Source organism: Macrosteles quadrilineatus, unplaced genomic scaffold (genome assembly GCF_028750875.1).
Source record: "Macrosteles quadrilineatus isolate MER2022 unplaced genomic scaffold, UCM_ALF_1.0 Scaffold_8__2_contigs__length_117827958, whole genome shotgun sequence".
Lineage (NCBI taxonomy): Eukaryota > Metazoa > Arthropoda > Insecta > Hemiptera > Cicadellidae > Macrosteles > Macrosteles quadrilineatus.
In genome coordinates, this window is record NW_026542601.1 from 63,281,249 (window position 1) to 63,295,337 (window position 14,089).

Below are 14,089 nucleotides of genomic sequence, written 5' to 3' on the forward strand. Positions count from 1 at the left end.
CCTATTTCGGGCATTTGTCAATTTTTTGACGTTAGAAATTGAAGTGTGATCTGGCAGCATCAAAAAATTGACATTTAGAACAAGGTGTGTTTCAACTTAATTTTTCGACCAGTAAACTCTCTTAAATTGCAATAAAACTTCTACAGTACTACTAGGGGTTGGTGAATTGTAATAGGACTATAGAAAAACTTTGTAAAAACATATTGTTTTAGGCTGAATACAAAACTGTCATGGTTGATATATCACAAATACTTATCAAATAAATGTATGTATAAAAATACAAATGAGAAATAAAAAACAGACGTACTAAGCACATTATAATTTATTGATGACAAATTTAAATGAACTAAAGGTACAATATTTACAAAAATTCACTTAAAACTAATCACAAAAATACTGGTCAAAACCGGTTGTAGACAAAACTTAAAAAAGAAAGTGATCGGAACATAAGTATAGCAAGAAAATCAGTTGTCTAAATAAACTAATTAGTAAAAATAGTAAATACTAACTAAATATAAAATAAAAACCTTTTAATAAATAGTGTATACTGTCTTCAGTCCAAAACCTGAGTATTCAAAATTTCATTATGACTAATGTGATTTACGAGGAATTATTATATACAAACAAAGACAACAAAGAGGTAGTACCTATAATGTCAACATGTGAGATCATTATGTCCATAGAGCTGCATAACGTGAGGATGCATTGGTGCGTACAAGACCAACTTTCATTCGATATTTAATAAGTTATATTCTTTGTGATAACTAACTACATGGTAAGGCTAGTGAGTTTTACGTTACAAATATCCAGCAGAGAGCACATTTTTATCCAAGCTCATTGAACAAATGACCTTACATCAGCTGACTTTACATACACTATAACAATAAGAGGTGATCGATTAAAAGTTGTTACAAAGGTGTAAAAATACCAGATTGAAGTATTGTAGCATAAAATATCACCAGAAATCTAAGAGTGGCTGCTGGTAAATAAAGCTTTTTACGCCACACTAGACTGTTTTGACAAACTTCCCACAAAAGGATTTAGTTCTGAAAACAGCTGTTTGCCGCCAGCTTAACCAAATGTAGTTTACCGGACACCAACCAGCTGATATACTGTATTTGGAGATGAGTGGATGTAAACAAAAACATAACCTCTCTTAGAGGTTAAGACTAGTGATTGTTAGTCCTTTATTTGGTGGTATATAGGCTAAGGATTTGTACAGATTTATTAGTATGGCGTAAACTATCGTACGTCACTCGTCCAAAATGTGTTTACCAGAATCGTATGGTAATCCCGTTTTCGACTTCGTCTTGCACGGGAACAACCACACTCGTCTGGTTAACACTTATTTTCCAGGACTAGTAACGTAATATACTAGAACATTGAGTTTTAATAAAAAAAAGCTAAAATATTTTTACAAAATATCTTCAACACTGTAAACCTGCAGATTATTCAAACAATATCGGAGAAATAAAGTTTATACTTGAATTATTCAGTATAAGTAACATATGGGCCCCCATCAAGTGCTTGAATTTGCTGTGTTCAAAAATTGTTGTTTTGGTTGCAACCAAAGGACTACAAAAAAACAAATATATTTTCAAAGCTTTAAAGACATATATGCAAAACAAACGATCAACGTGATTAATTTTTCCTCCATAATTGTCAAATAGAATTGGTTTTTTCCGTTTGTATAACATCAAAATTTGACTTATCAATTTTTAATATTTAAAATATTCGACTTAGAGTGGTATTTTTAACATTTTGATTTACTGCGGTTTTGAGAGGATTATGAAAAATTCCAGATATTAAGGTATGAGGTACTATACTATTAAGGTACTATACTCATATTTAAACACGGTAGTCGCATGTGACCATATTAAATATGGTCACTAGTGTTGCCACGATCACGGGAGATGATCGCGGTATCGCAGAGGCCGCAATATAAAGTTAAGAGTATTGCCTTGAACTTGGGAGATGATCACGGTTTCACAGAGACGGCAAGAAATGGCAACGAGTGTTACGGCTATCGCGGGAAACTATTACTAAGATCACCAGAACACATCAAATGAACGAATACAATATCTCTTTTGAATTACAACAATACCATAAGTATACATATTAGAAGCATATTTGTGTAGAATAGACTGTTGTTTTGAGCACAAGTATAAATAAACAACTTTAGGACTAATAGAGCTGTGATTAATTTAGAAGCAGTGATAATCAGTTAACTAAAAATGAGTCATCCAGTCAATCCCCAGAAAAAAGTTTAAACGGATGGATAAATATACATTAATCAACTTTCTCAAGCATAGGGTATCCCAATGTTAGATATACTATGTTGTACTTTGTACTGTATTGTCCATCCAATTAAAACATTTCTTAAGCTTTTAAAAACCAACAAAATTTAAACAAAACTAATATAGTCACCAACAATTTTGGAATACAATTTCATTACGATACCCAACCGGTGTCCAAGTATAGAGTATATTGTTTCAATAGTATATTAACAAAGCTTTTTTTTATGACTTGACAACAATCTATGTTTACAATTAAAAGTGACATAAAGCTATGTTGATCAAGTAATTAATTTAAGCACTACTGCTACCTATACGCAATTAAATTTCTACATACGGTACACACATTTGTACATCATTTGTATATACATTGAAAATATTATATTCTAAACCATAAATAAAAAAATATAGGGTACCATGGCATGTAATAACAAATTATTATTCCTGTATGATTAAAAAACATTGACTTGTACTATCATTTGTAAACCAAACCAAAAGATCCGTGCATAAAACTAAAACAAATCAAAACACATAAAAAAGGACACGATAAAACATCACAATATTACTTTAATTTCAAAGTTTGTTTCCTTGTTAAATCAGAAACTCTTGCAGAGCAAACAGTGCTTGGGCTCATCCAAGCATAAATCATTGATCAAAATCACTTTATCACAGTCAAGAGACTAAAAAACTAAACCGGTTTTCTTCAGGCATTGAAAATTTCCAAAATGTCTGCTAAACTTAGCACAATGAAGTTGTTTATGTTAGAAAGTGCATTGCACTAGTAGAATACTTATCAACGTTTAATAATTGGAGATCTTTCTGAAACTAAAACTATACAACCACTTTTGACTTTATAATTAGGATTTTTTTTCTTTCTTTTAATGTTTTAATTGAAATGCTGACCATACAAAGATAGGTATTTTAAGCCAAGTATGAATCGAGATGAGTGTAGGGTGAGGATCTAGTAGGGTGTGTCTTGTTACTAAGGCCGACATGTTCCTTAGACAGGACTGTTAGTTTAGCCCATACAGCGAATGACAACTAAGGGACCTATAGTTTATAGTGGAATCCGAACCACATTTTTTCCATGTAATTTAGAATTGGAAAAGTATGGAGAACTACACATACAAAATAGGCTATGCACCATAAAATGTTCTTCCACCTTCTTATGTTTTTCAATAAACCCTCAATTAACAGATAGGACAGAAGTTTTTAGGGAGGGTTTCCACTTATGGGATTGTCATCCCAAAAACAGGATTTTTACATAATGCTTGGGATTAAAAAGGTATGATGTATATAACGGGATGCAGGATAAAACAGGATTTTCAGTACTGATCTTTTTTTTATACCGTTTTCCAGATTAAAACTAACCCCAATTGATTAAATTATTATAGCACAGCATTGTATCAAGGTTTAAAGAGCTTCTAAGACAGGCTCATGATAAAGATCACTCTAGTTAGAACAAAAATTCATGCGGGAACGGATAGAACTGGAGTTTTCATTACAGTGGGATAAAGCGGGATTTTCTTGGCCATGTAAGCGGGATTTTGTTTTTGCTCATGTGGAGGGACACTGTTTCCAGGTTATTATATTTTATTTTAAAATCAATTTTTTCAACCGATGTGATAAATTTAACTTGTAAGTAATTAATAATTTCCTAAAACATAAATATTATCTTTAAAATCTTGTATTTGTATTTACTATAGATAATAATCTACTTACGTATGCCAGTAGGTGTCAATTGTAGATAATTATGCTGTACATGTTTCAAGCCCAGTACGGCTCATCTTCAGCAGCATTCTTGTATATAAAAATATTTCACATCGAGAGATGATTGTCGACTATTTACATATACACACAAACACAGAACATTCTAGCATGCTATTTACACGTATTTTCGTAGCGTACGCTCGTTTAAGTAAAACTCGACCGGACAACATTTGTAGGCCTACTGAGGAACACGGACACGGGAGGGGGAGAGTGACGTTACGGTATCAGCTGACTGGTGGTTCTTATTTCCAGTTTTGTTATCTACATTGTAATACAGCTGATAGGTGATCTTGTCCGAATATTCCTCTCTCATATTTAACATGGTTTCATTGCCGTGTTCTTTCATATGTTGGTAAATAAATAATTCCTCCCATACTTTGGCTTTGTTTTTGTGGCTACAACTTTTCAAAATACTTAATGATTTTTCAAATTCGATTTTATGACCTATATTATCCTTGAGATGTTGTGCAACAATCGATGTAGGGTTATTTTGTTTGGAGGCATTATGTTCCTTAAATCTCTGAGAAAACGACCTATTTGTGTACTCTGCTCTCTCTACTGTAATCTCTCGATGTGAAATATTTTTATATACAAGAATGCTGCTGAAGATGAGCCGTACTGGGCTTGAAACATGTACAGCATAATTATCTACAATTGACACCTACTGCCATACGTAAGTAGATTATTATCTATAATAAACATATTAATGGTGTCAAGGCTGAATAATTTGATTTGTATTTACATAAAATATCTAGGTTACGTTGTTTTTTCTTATATGCAAACTCAAGTTCATGTATGCTGAGCTATGCTATTTTGTAATAGTTTACATCATATAATTTATAATGGGTACAAACAAAATGAAACTACTAAACTTTAAAGATTCAACGGATATAAAATATAAAAAAATGGGTTTAAACCGAAACATAAAAACACTTCATTCACAAGTCAAATCTTCATTAATAATCTGATTGAAAACAATTCACTAACTATTATTAAAAGATAAACTAAAATTAATGTGAGCAGTTAAAAATTAGAACTTTGTATAAAAGTAATACTTGGTCAAATAACTTTTATTCTTCTATGACAAGACAAAATACATAACTTACATCCACACCAAACTAGCCAGCTGTTATAATACTTTGATACTGATCAATTAAATATGCCAGCTAATCAAAGGTGAGCACTAGATAGTAACAAGCAAGACCACGGTTACCACTGTAGCCTAACAACTATATTTTTTAATGCCAATGGCATAGAAAAACGCAAAAATTAAACCAAAATATATTTGTACTAAATCATACTCATGTCTTTTACTTAATACCTGAAATACAAAAATACGTCAAGTAACACTCGCCTATTGGGTCTTATGATGATTGGAGTGTCCAATTGAAATCAACCACCACTTACCATCTTTTTTATATATTTACCGTCTTGTGAGTAAACAGTAATATATAAGTGTAAATATATGTATTATCACAAGTGTTATTTGACGTAATTTTATACTTTCAGGTAATTTAAAAACACGTACGATGCTGATCAAGAAGTTATTTTACTTAATAAGCATATTTAAATCATCTGTATTACCGTAATGAGAAAAATCAGAAAACAAATATAGCCTACTCATAGTACGTTAATTCGGTTAACATAAGCTGTATTCTTATGTTCCTATACTCTTCAAAAACACTATTAAAGGCATTCTTCTCTGCACCTGTACAGTGAAGTGTTGGACAGACCTAATGTATGGTCATCATAAGTAAACCTACATAACAGTGGTCCTTGCAGAGTGCATTGGATATATGTCGCTATATATTATGCAATACATTAAATTACTCTAGTCTAGACACGGTAGCTACCACACATAGCGACAAAACACTGACTAAGTTATACATAGATACACAGACACATGTTTACCTTACAATGTTGCGGTGTTTACGTCACAGCTGCCATCAGAGCATTGGGTTGTTGGAGGTGGACTTCCGCAGGTTGCTGAAGTATGGAATTGTTGAGAGGTAGCATTGGCAAGCTGGCCTGGGTCGCTACATTCACCATGTGAGACTGCCTCGGAGGCTGCTGCTGCTGCTGCTGATGAGGTAAGGAGACGTGGTTCATCTCAGTCAGTTCGCTCTTCATAATTTCTTTCAACATGAACGGGTTTACTTTTTCGTCATATTGGTCCTGAGAGTTGGGTGTCTGGATGACATGTGCGGTCATATCCGAGGTCTCTCCTTTTATGATCTGCTTCAACATAAAACTGCTGTTCTTATTGTCAAAGGCTTTATCAAACTGTTGAGCACTGTACTGCTTGGCGTTCGTGTGGCTTCTGCGGTGAGAGACCAGATGGCCCTTACACATAAAGTCCTTAGGACACAGGTCACATTGGAAGGGGCGCTCGTGAGGGAGGCCTTTCTGGTGGGATCGCTGATGGAAAAGTAGATTACCCTTCAGAGGGAATGACTTGCCGCACTCACCACAGATGTACGGTCGATCTCTCGGATGTGTCAACATATGTTCCACAAGATTTTCCTTGGTTGCAAAGGGAGCACTGCAGATAATACAGTTGAACTCTTCGCCACTCGCATGCTGTCTAACGTGTCTCTTGAGATGCTCTTTCCTCGTGAACGTCCGGTTACAGAACTCGCAGTTATGCGGGGACTCTCCAGTGTGTATACGGATGTGGTTCGTCAGATGTTCTTTCCTCGTGAAACTCTTAGTGCAGAAGTGGCATCGATGCGGCGACTCGCCTGTGTGTTGACGGATATGATTAGTCAAGTGTTCTTTCCTCGTAAAACTTTTGTTACAGAAACTACACTTATGCGGTGACTCACCAGTGTGACGGCGAACGTGGTTCACCAGGTGATCCTTGCGAGTGAAGGCCTTCGGACAGAACTGGCAAGGGAACGGAGTCTCACCAGTGTGCTGTCGCTCGTGATAGACCATATGATCTTTGCGGGTGAAACTCTTGGAGCAGAAGTTGCACTGGTGCGGTGACTCGCCCGTGTGCTGCCTCGTGTGATTCACTAAGTGTTCACGCCGAGTGAACGTCTTTGGGCAGAAGTCGCAGCGATGGGGTGTTTCACCGGTGTGCCACATCACATGATTTTTGTAGTGGTCCTTGCGCGAGAAATATTTCCCACAGGTTTCACAACGGAATGGCGTAGCCTCCTCAAACTGTGGTTGCAGCTGTTGCATAGACTCCGGCCCCGTCACTGCTCGCACCCTTCAACAGAATCGACACCTGGACATAGAGAAATATAACACTTGAAGTCTACTAAACTCACAAACACAACAGTTCAGTAAGTTACCTAGAAGTGACATATAATAAATCAACAGTTTTTTGGCAATTTACACTTAAAATCCCTTTTAAACTTCTGGAATATAAAACTATACCTTACATTAAACGGTAACACCATATACAAATAGAATAAATATAGACCGGCAGCATTGCTGCGGTTAGCATATGTTCCAGCGCACACCGCTAGGAGTGCCGTGTAGCTACGGCGCAGACCGCTGTAGCGTCTGCTGGTAGCATACGGCTCCTGCGCTCCTCGCCTGCAGCGGTGTGCGCCGTAACTACACGGCACTCCTAGCAGTGGGCGGTGGAACCTTCCTTTGACAGTCTATATTTATTCTATTTGTCTTTGGTAGCACCTAATAATAACTAAACCTTTTTCATAATCTAGTTATCACTGAGCCTAAGCACAGTCAATTATTTTGTTGTACCGTAAAGTAGTAAGTGTAGACTGAGGGGGGAGGTAGCTTCGTCGACAGCAAAGCTTTGTTGTAGTCTATTGAAAAACTTGTGGAAAGCAACTGTGCAGTGTGGCAAAGGGTCGCCGGAATTTAATCCCCCTGGAATTTTACCCCCTGGGCAAAGCTGACGTCACTATGACATAGCAACCTGAGCGCTCAAAAGTTTGTTCGCGGGCGTAATTTTACCCCCGCGGATTTGGAAGTCTAATGAAAATAGACAGAGCGTGATTAATTAGATTAGCAATAAAAACCGGAATTTTACCCCCTGTCCATATAACTAGCGTTTAGACAACTGAAAATGTACTGGCCGGATTTTTACCCCCTGGCCGGATATAGAAATTATAAAAAATGATTGATTTTCCTATTTCTGTTTTTTATTTAATTGTAAACATTTTATTGCAGCCTTTTTTTGTAATCTCTTCTAAGTAAACATAATTCGCTGTTTAATTTTGATGTTCGGGATTTGCGTTTGGGGCCAAATGTTGGTTAATAAGTATGTAAAATAAACTGAGTAGCTTATTTAAATGATAATTGGGTGAACATTTCTTCGTAAGGAAACAATAAGGCTTTTTAGCGAATTTCCCTATAGCAGGGTGTCCACAGAAATTTTGTCTTTAATTTCCCTGACTTTCCATGACTATCCATGACCATTAACCATTGATTTCCATGACTCACGAACTTAACTCAAAAATTATAATATACCATATACACACGAATAATACTGCCTAGACAAGTTATTTCACAGAAAATATTGAAATATGTAATAACAGATAACAATGGTGTACAATAGGTACAACAATGAACTAATACAAACTCAAAACCCATAAACTAAGACAACTGTATAAATTGAAATTGTCGTACATTTGTGAAAAATTCGGAAAATGCTACAATAGTTGGAGTTACGACCGACTAGAGCATTGAAAGGTCCCCTGGAATCCATCCATCATTGGGGATTTCCATGACTTTCCATGACTTTTTGCCTATTTCCATGACTTTCAATGACCAGAATTTTTTTCCATGACTTTCCATGACTATCCCTGACTTTCCAGAATGTGGACACCCTGCTATAGGGAAGTAGCTATTACCATAGGTAGCATGGTAAGACCTAGGCCCGGGACTGATTTACTTTTTCATTTTGATGTCCCCAGAGGCTAAAAACACCATTCGTTCAAATTTTTATATATGTATATACAGGGTTAGTAAAAAGTGAGAGACCCCCTGTTATTTTTTTAACGGCCCATACTAGAAAAAATAAACTCAGCACACCATAATGGCATGTTATGAAGTACTTTTTGGGCATAACCACCACTTGGTGTACATCTTCAAAATAGGGGATTTTGGGGTAAACTCAAAAATTTTAAACACAAAGACCCATTGAGTGACCCCTTATTTTGAAGGTCCTGGTAAAAGAAAACCAACAACGCAAACTAGAGGTCTCCATCTCAATCCAGTAAAAAATGGCAGCCAATTGAAATTCTCAGAAGTTAAATTTAACTTACAGCTTTCCAAGTCTGGAGACACTGTGTAAATTTTGTAACGGCTCGCACTAGGAAAACTAAACTCTACACACCTTTTTGGCATGTTATGAAGTACTTTTTAAGCCTAATAATAGCCACTTGGTTCTCAAACTCAAAATGGGGGATTTTGGGGGAAACTCAAAAATTTTAAACGATAAGCCCCATCGAGTGACCCCTCATTTTGAAGGTCATAATAAAAGAAAACTAACAACGCAAACTAGAGATCTCTATCTTAACACAGTAAAATATGGCAGCCAATTGAATATAAAATTGAAAGTTTTCTGATTTCTAAAGATTTCAATCAGCTTCCATTTTTTACTGGATTTACATAGAAACCTCTGGTTTGCGTTGTTAGTTTTCTTTTACCAGGACCTTCAAAATGAGGGTCACTCGATGGGGCTTATCTTTTAAGTTTTTTGGGTTGGCATATAAGTATAAAATGCTTATTGCAGTTATACACAAGCTTTGCGTTTGCAATGGGGGAAGGCACAGTTTGGTAAAATTTGCTTCTTTAAATTTACGGTATACTATAGTATTACACATCTACCATAGCCATAATGTTCTACCACTTCACCTAAACAATAGAGAAAAATAAATTAATTAAAAATTCACAAAATATCACAAATTATTCATGAAATTAAAAACATAAACATACTGTAAACAATCCTACTTTGACAGTTCACATTGCGTATCACAGTTTTTTGTTGCTGCTTATTTCAAATTAGCTGTTTTCATTTAAATGCAAAAATAATATAGTGCTGCACTCTGTTGGTAAATCTTATAAATTGTTAATGCTTTTGCGTATCATAGAACCAACCTTTTTAGTTGAAACAGCTGACCAATTTCTTTAATTCCCTTTAAATATGAAGAATACTCATTAGGTTAACATGGGGAACTACTACAGAGCCACTGGGGCAGAGCCCGAAAGGATTTTTGAAATAAGAATATGCCTATATGTAAATCAGGATTGTGAGCTATCATCATGCCAAATTTCAGCCCAATCCGTCCAGTAGTTAATGTGTGATTGAACTTCAAACAAACACACAAACTTTCACATTTATAATATTAGTAAGATATATGTGTGTGTGTCCGTGAACACAATAACTTGGGTAATTTTTGTCTGATTTTGATGAAATTTGGTTTGAAGGTGTAAAGCGGGACAAACTTAGATGAGTTTGAGAACCAGCATGATCGGACCATGGGAACGGGGTTTTACGGGGTAAAACTTGGTTTTTCTAATTTTTGACCCTCTAAACACAACATTTCCTAATTTCTCCTCAGACTTTTTTGAAGAGTTTAGAAAAACAAATAATTTAGTACCATATCAAAGTTTTTTTGTACAATAATTGGTTACGGAGAAAATTCAAAAAATTGTAATTTTAAAATTCCCATGTTATTCTTTTGGAGAATGTTGTAAAATGTTGTAGTTTGCTTGTTTATGGATATATTTTGATCGAACTTGGTAAATTTATTTATTTGCTTAGTCGGCAGGTTTGCTGCGGCAGGGGTATTTTGTTATTGTTACAATACAAACAAAAAACATTATTTACCACACGGTTGTTTAATAAATCGTTAAAGAAATCTTCAAATCAATTACCATTCTGATGTTTGTTTTGTAACATTTACTGTAGAGAATCTGGTGACTGGGTGATACTAGCCTACTTGAAATTATTTCAGGATGACTGTGGACTAAGATAATGGAAGAGTGGTATGGATGCATGAGGATTGTGAAAAGGAAATATATAAACTTATTAACAATATCTATGAGGTTGAGAAATTAGGAAGGACTGTTAACTGTATTTTAAAGGATTTTACCCTGAGGTTGATCGTTAACACCTTAAGCCAGCTTTTGATGAGCTGTGACTTTAGCAATTTATGACAAGTAAACCTTATAACTAACCCACTACCTGACTATGAAGAATTGCATTTTTAAAAGTGCTTAAAAGTTTTTGTGTTGTGTTTCGAGTTGTGTATGCACTATTTATTAAAACTGACGCAATGAAAATGAAGAAATCCCGTGAAAAATTTAAATATAACAGTATTTAAGTTTAGTGTATGACTACACCCGACGATGGAGTAGCCTAATCTCCCAACCGGCCGTAGTGTCATAAACAATAAGGATTCCGAAGACTTACACAATATTGTACATAATATTTATTCTTAGTAGAAATTATTAGTTAACAGTAGCCTATACAAACATGTTAGGTAAGTAACTTATGTCTTACTGTTGAAAAGTTTAGTAAGAACAAAGAAATCACCGAGACCGAGAATAATGCTCCATTTCAATAAAAATGGCATCACAAGAGACTAAATAACAATTTTCCTTTACAAACACATTGTACCACAGCAACCAATAAAATATCCCTAGTTTGGTTGGGTTAGGTTAGGTTATCTATCTGACGATCTATCTATCTATCGCGATCTATCTGACATTGTCAGTCAAGGATCAAGAATACAAGTATCAAGTATCAAGTATCAAGTAAGTTAGAACAGTGTCATCTAACCTAACCAACCAAACTTCTCGAACAGCTACAAATTTGCAGTAGGCCTAGGCCTAGTTATTCTACTAAAAAAATATTTTGTCATATGACCTTAACTTTACCTTCCTAATCTAACCTGAACTTAACTTCAAAACTCTTAATGCAGTGTTTCTCGGTAATCACCTTGTAACTTAGAACACTTTTGGGGCAAACTCCTAAGTTAAGTTTCACATTGAAATTCACAATAAAACTCTGAAAATTAGTGATTAACTTAATATGGTTTCCCTAAGAATTTTGCACACTACCTTAAAAGAATAGGTTAAGTTTACTAAAGAAGGGTAGAACAAGGAACTGAACATTAAAATTAAGTTAGGCTTAGTAAGTTTACTCTTAGGATTTATTTAAAGTACCTATTAAAAGTAACTTAGTACTTGTGAGTATCAGTATAAGCATATATGTTTCAAGTATTATAAGTCGTTTCTTTTATTTACTTTCCGAATTAAAAGCTACAATACTGTAGAGAATAATAACGTATTAATACTCATTTACAGTGCCTAGAGGGTTATTGATCAAATCAATTATTCAACAAAGGACAAAATTCAGGCATGAATACATTGTTGTTTTTATTAAGGGTTTTAAATGTAAAATAAATTATTGTTAACACTATTTGGTTTGGCTATACATTAAATACATAGCACAACTATCCAGGCGTTTAAATTTTAAAGAGCTGTTTTAATTTCATAAAATGTTATGATTCAAAAGGGGTTTCCACTGATGGCGCAGACTATTTTTACTTTGAGAAACTCTAAAAACAAGTGAGCTAATCATGGCTAGGAGTGTTACTTACAAGTATTGGAAATCGTGCATTTTTTTGTCGAAACACTTTAATTCTTCGAATTATATTCATTCACTGAAATATAAAAACTTAATAGTAGTCCCTATCTGAAATAAACTCTTTTAACAGGACGCGATCAATTTCATTTCGCCATTTTGTGATTATGGGTTAGGTGATTTACATAGAGGTATCTGAACCATAGGGGAAGGAAGGATTATATGCATAAAACTGCTTTCAGTATACAGTATTACTAGCACTAGTGAATGATTTTGTGGATTTTAACATTGTCTTAAGATTTTTGGGGCCATTGAGGACATGCATCAAGGTTTCACAGCAATAATAAGCCACCACGACAACCCAACCTGCCACAAAAGGTAAAAGGTAAGAAGATTTAAGTGCGGGTTGAATCCTCCTAGGGGTTGACCCACCTCTGTACGTTCAAAAAGAAATCAATGTTTGGTTTAGAGTCGATGTCAATTATCAATTATTGAGATGGGGACAACACCTAGGTGCGTATTTTAACCCAAATAAGAGTGAAGGATGAGTGTCAAATGGAGTGTGATGATCTGTGAGCTTTGTTACTGACTAAGATCAGCGGTTCCATTAGTCAGGATCATTTATTTAAAGCCCAATGATCAGGAACAGCTATAATGCCTATAAATATCCACAATTCGTGACCTAGTAGCTGGATTACAAACAGGGGCCCATTTCATAATAAAGTACAAACTAATATTATTAGTAAATCAGCTGATCGCCCAATGCAAATCTAATGGAAATTACAAGTTGTAACTTGTAACTTGTAGTTTATTATGAAATGGGCCCCAGGACGACGCCACCCGTCCCAGTTTTGAGCACCCTGATGGTAAACATTTACCTTATAACTTTTTAATGCTATTGATATCATAGATATAGATTCAACTTGTGTAGTTGAAACAGCTGACAAAATGCTTTAATTCCTTTTAAATATGAATAGTACTCATAACGTTAACATAACATTAGAAACTCTAGAGCCACTGTGGCAGAGCCCGAAAGGATTTTTGAGATTAGAATATGTCTATATGTTAATCGGGAATGTGAGCTATCATTATACAAAATTTCAACCCAATCCGACCAGTAGTAAATGCGTGATTGAACTTAATACAAATAAACACACAAACTTTCACATTTATTAGTAAGATTAAAATAAGATACAATAAAATCATAGTTACTTCCACCGCTTACCATGATAAAGGTTGTTTACAAGTTTATGGCAGAAAGTATGTAGCCGTAGCCTACTATGTTAGTTTGCTCACGTTTGCTGATAAGTTACCGTTTATTTTATTTTTGTATGATACCAATGATGGTACTTTTACTACTTACCACGACTTACTGACATTAATTGCCACGAATGTTGACAACTTACAAACCGGCCACCGGTTATTTATGATTCCACTAATTAAAGTA

General features: G+C 34.9%; 1 protein-coding gene across 3 annotated transcripts; it reads right to left on the reverse strand.

The window, feature by feature from the left end:
- Positions 1-316: 316 nt before the first annotated feature.
- Positions 317-12,788, reverse strand: LOC129001078 (zinc finger protein OZF-like). 3 transcript variants are annotated; one of them, XM_054428247.1, is made up of 3 exons: positions 12,659-12,788; positions 6,890-7,281; positions 317-6,805 (listed from the first exon to the last, which is right to left on the reverse strand). In XM_054428247.1, exons 1-3 carry the CDS (start codon positions 12,676-12,678, stop codon positions 5,994-5,996), a joined length of 1,224 nt encoding a protein of 407 aa, XP_054284222.1. In that variant the 5' UTR covers positions 12,679-12,788; the 3' UTR covers positions 317-5,993. The 3 variants fall into 3 exon arrangements, with proteins under 3 accessions (XP_054284222.1, XP_054284220.1, XP_054284221.1); XM_054428245.1 differs by having other exon boundaries at positions 317-7,281; XM_054428246.1 differs by having other exon boundaries at positions 317-7,299; positions 12,659-12,773.
- Between the last annotated feature and the right edge of the window lie 1,301 nt (positions 12,789-14,089).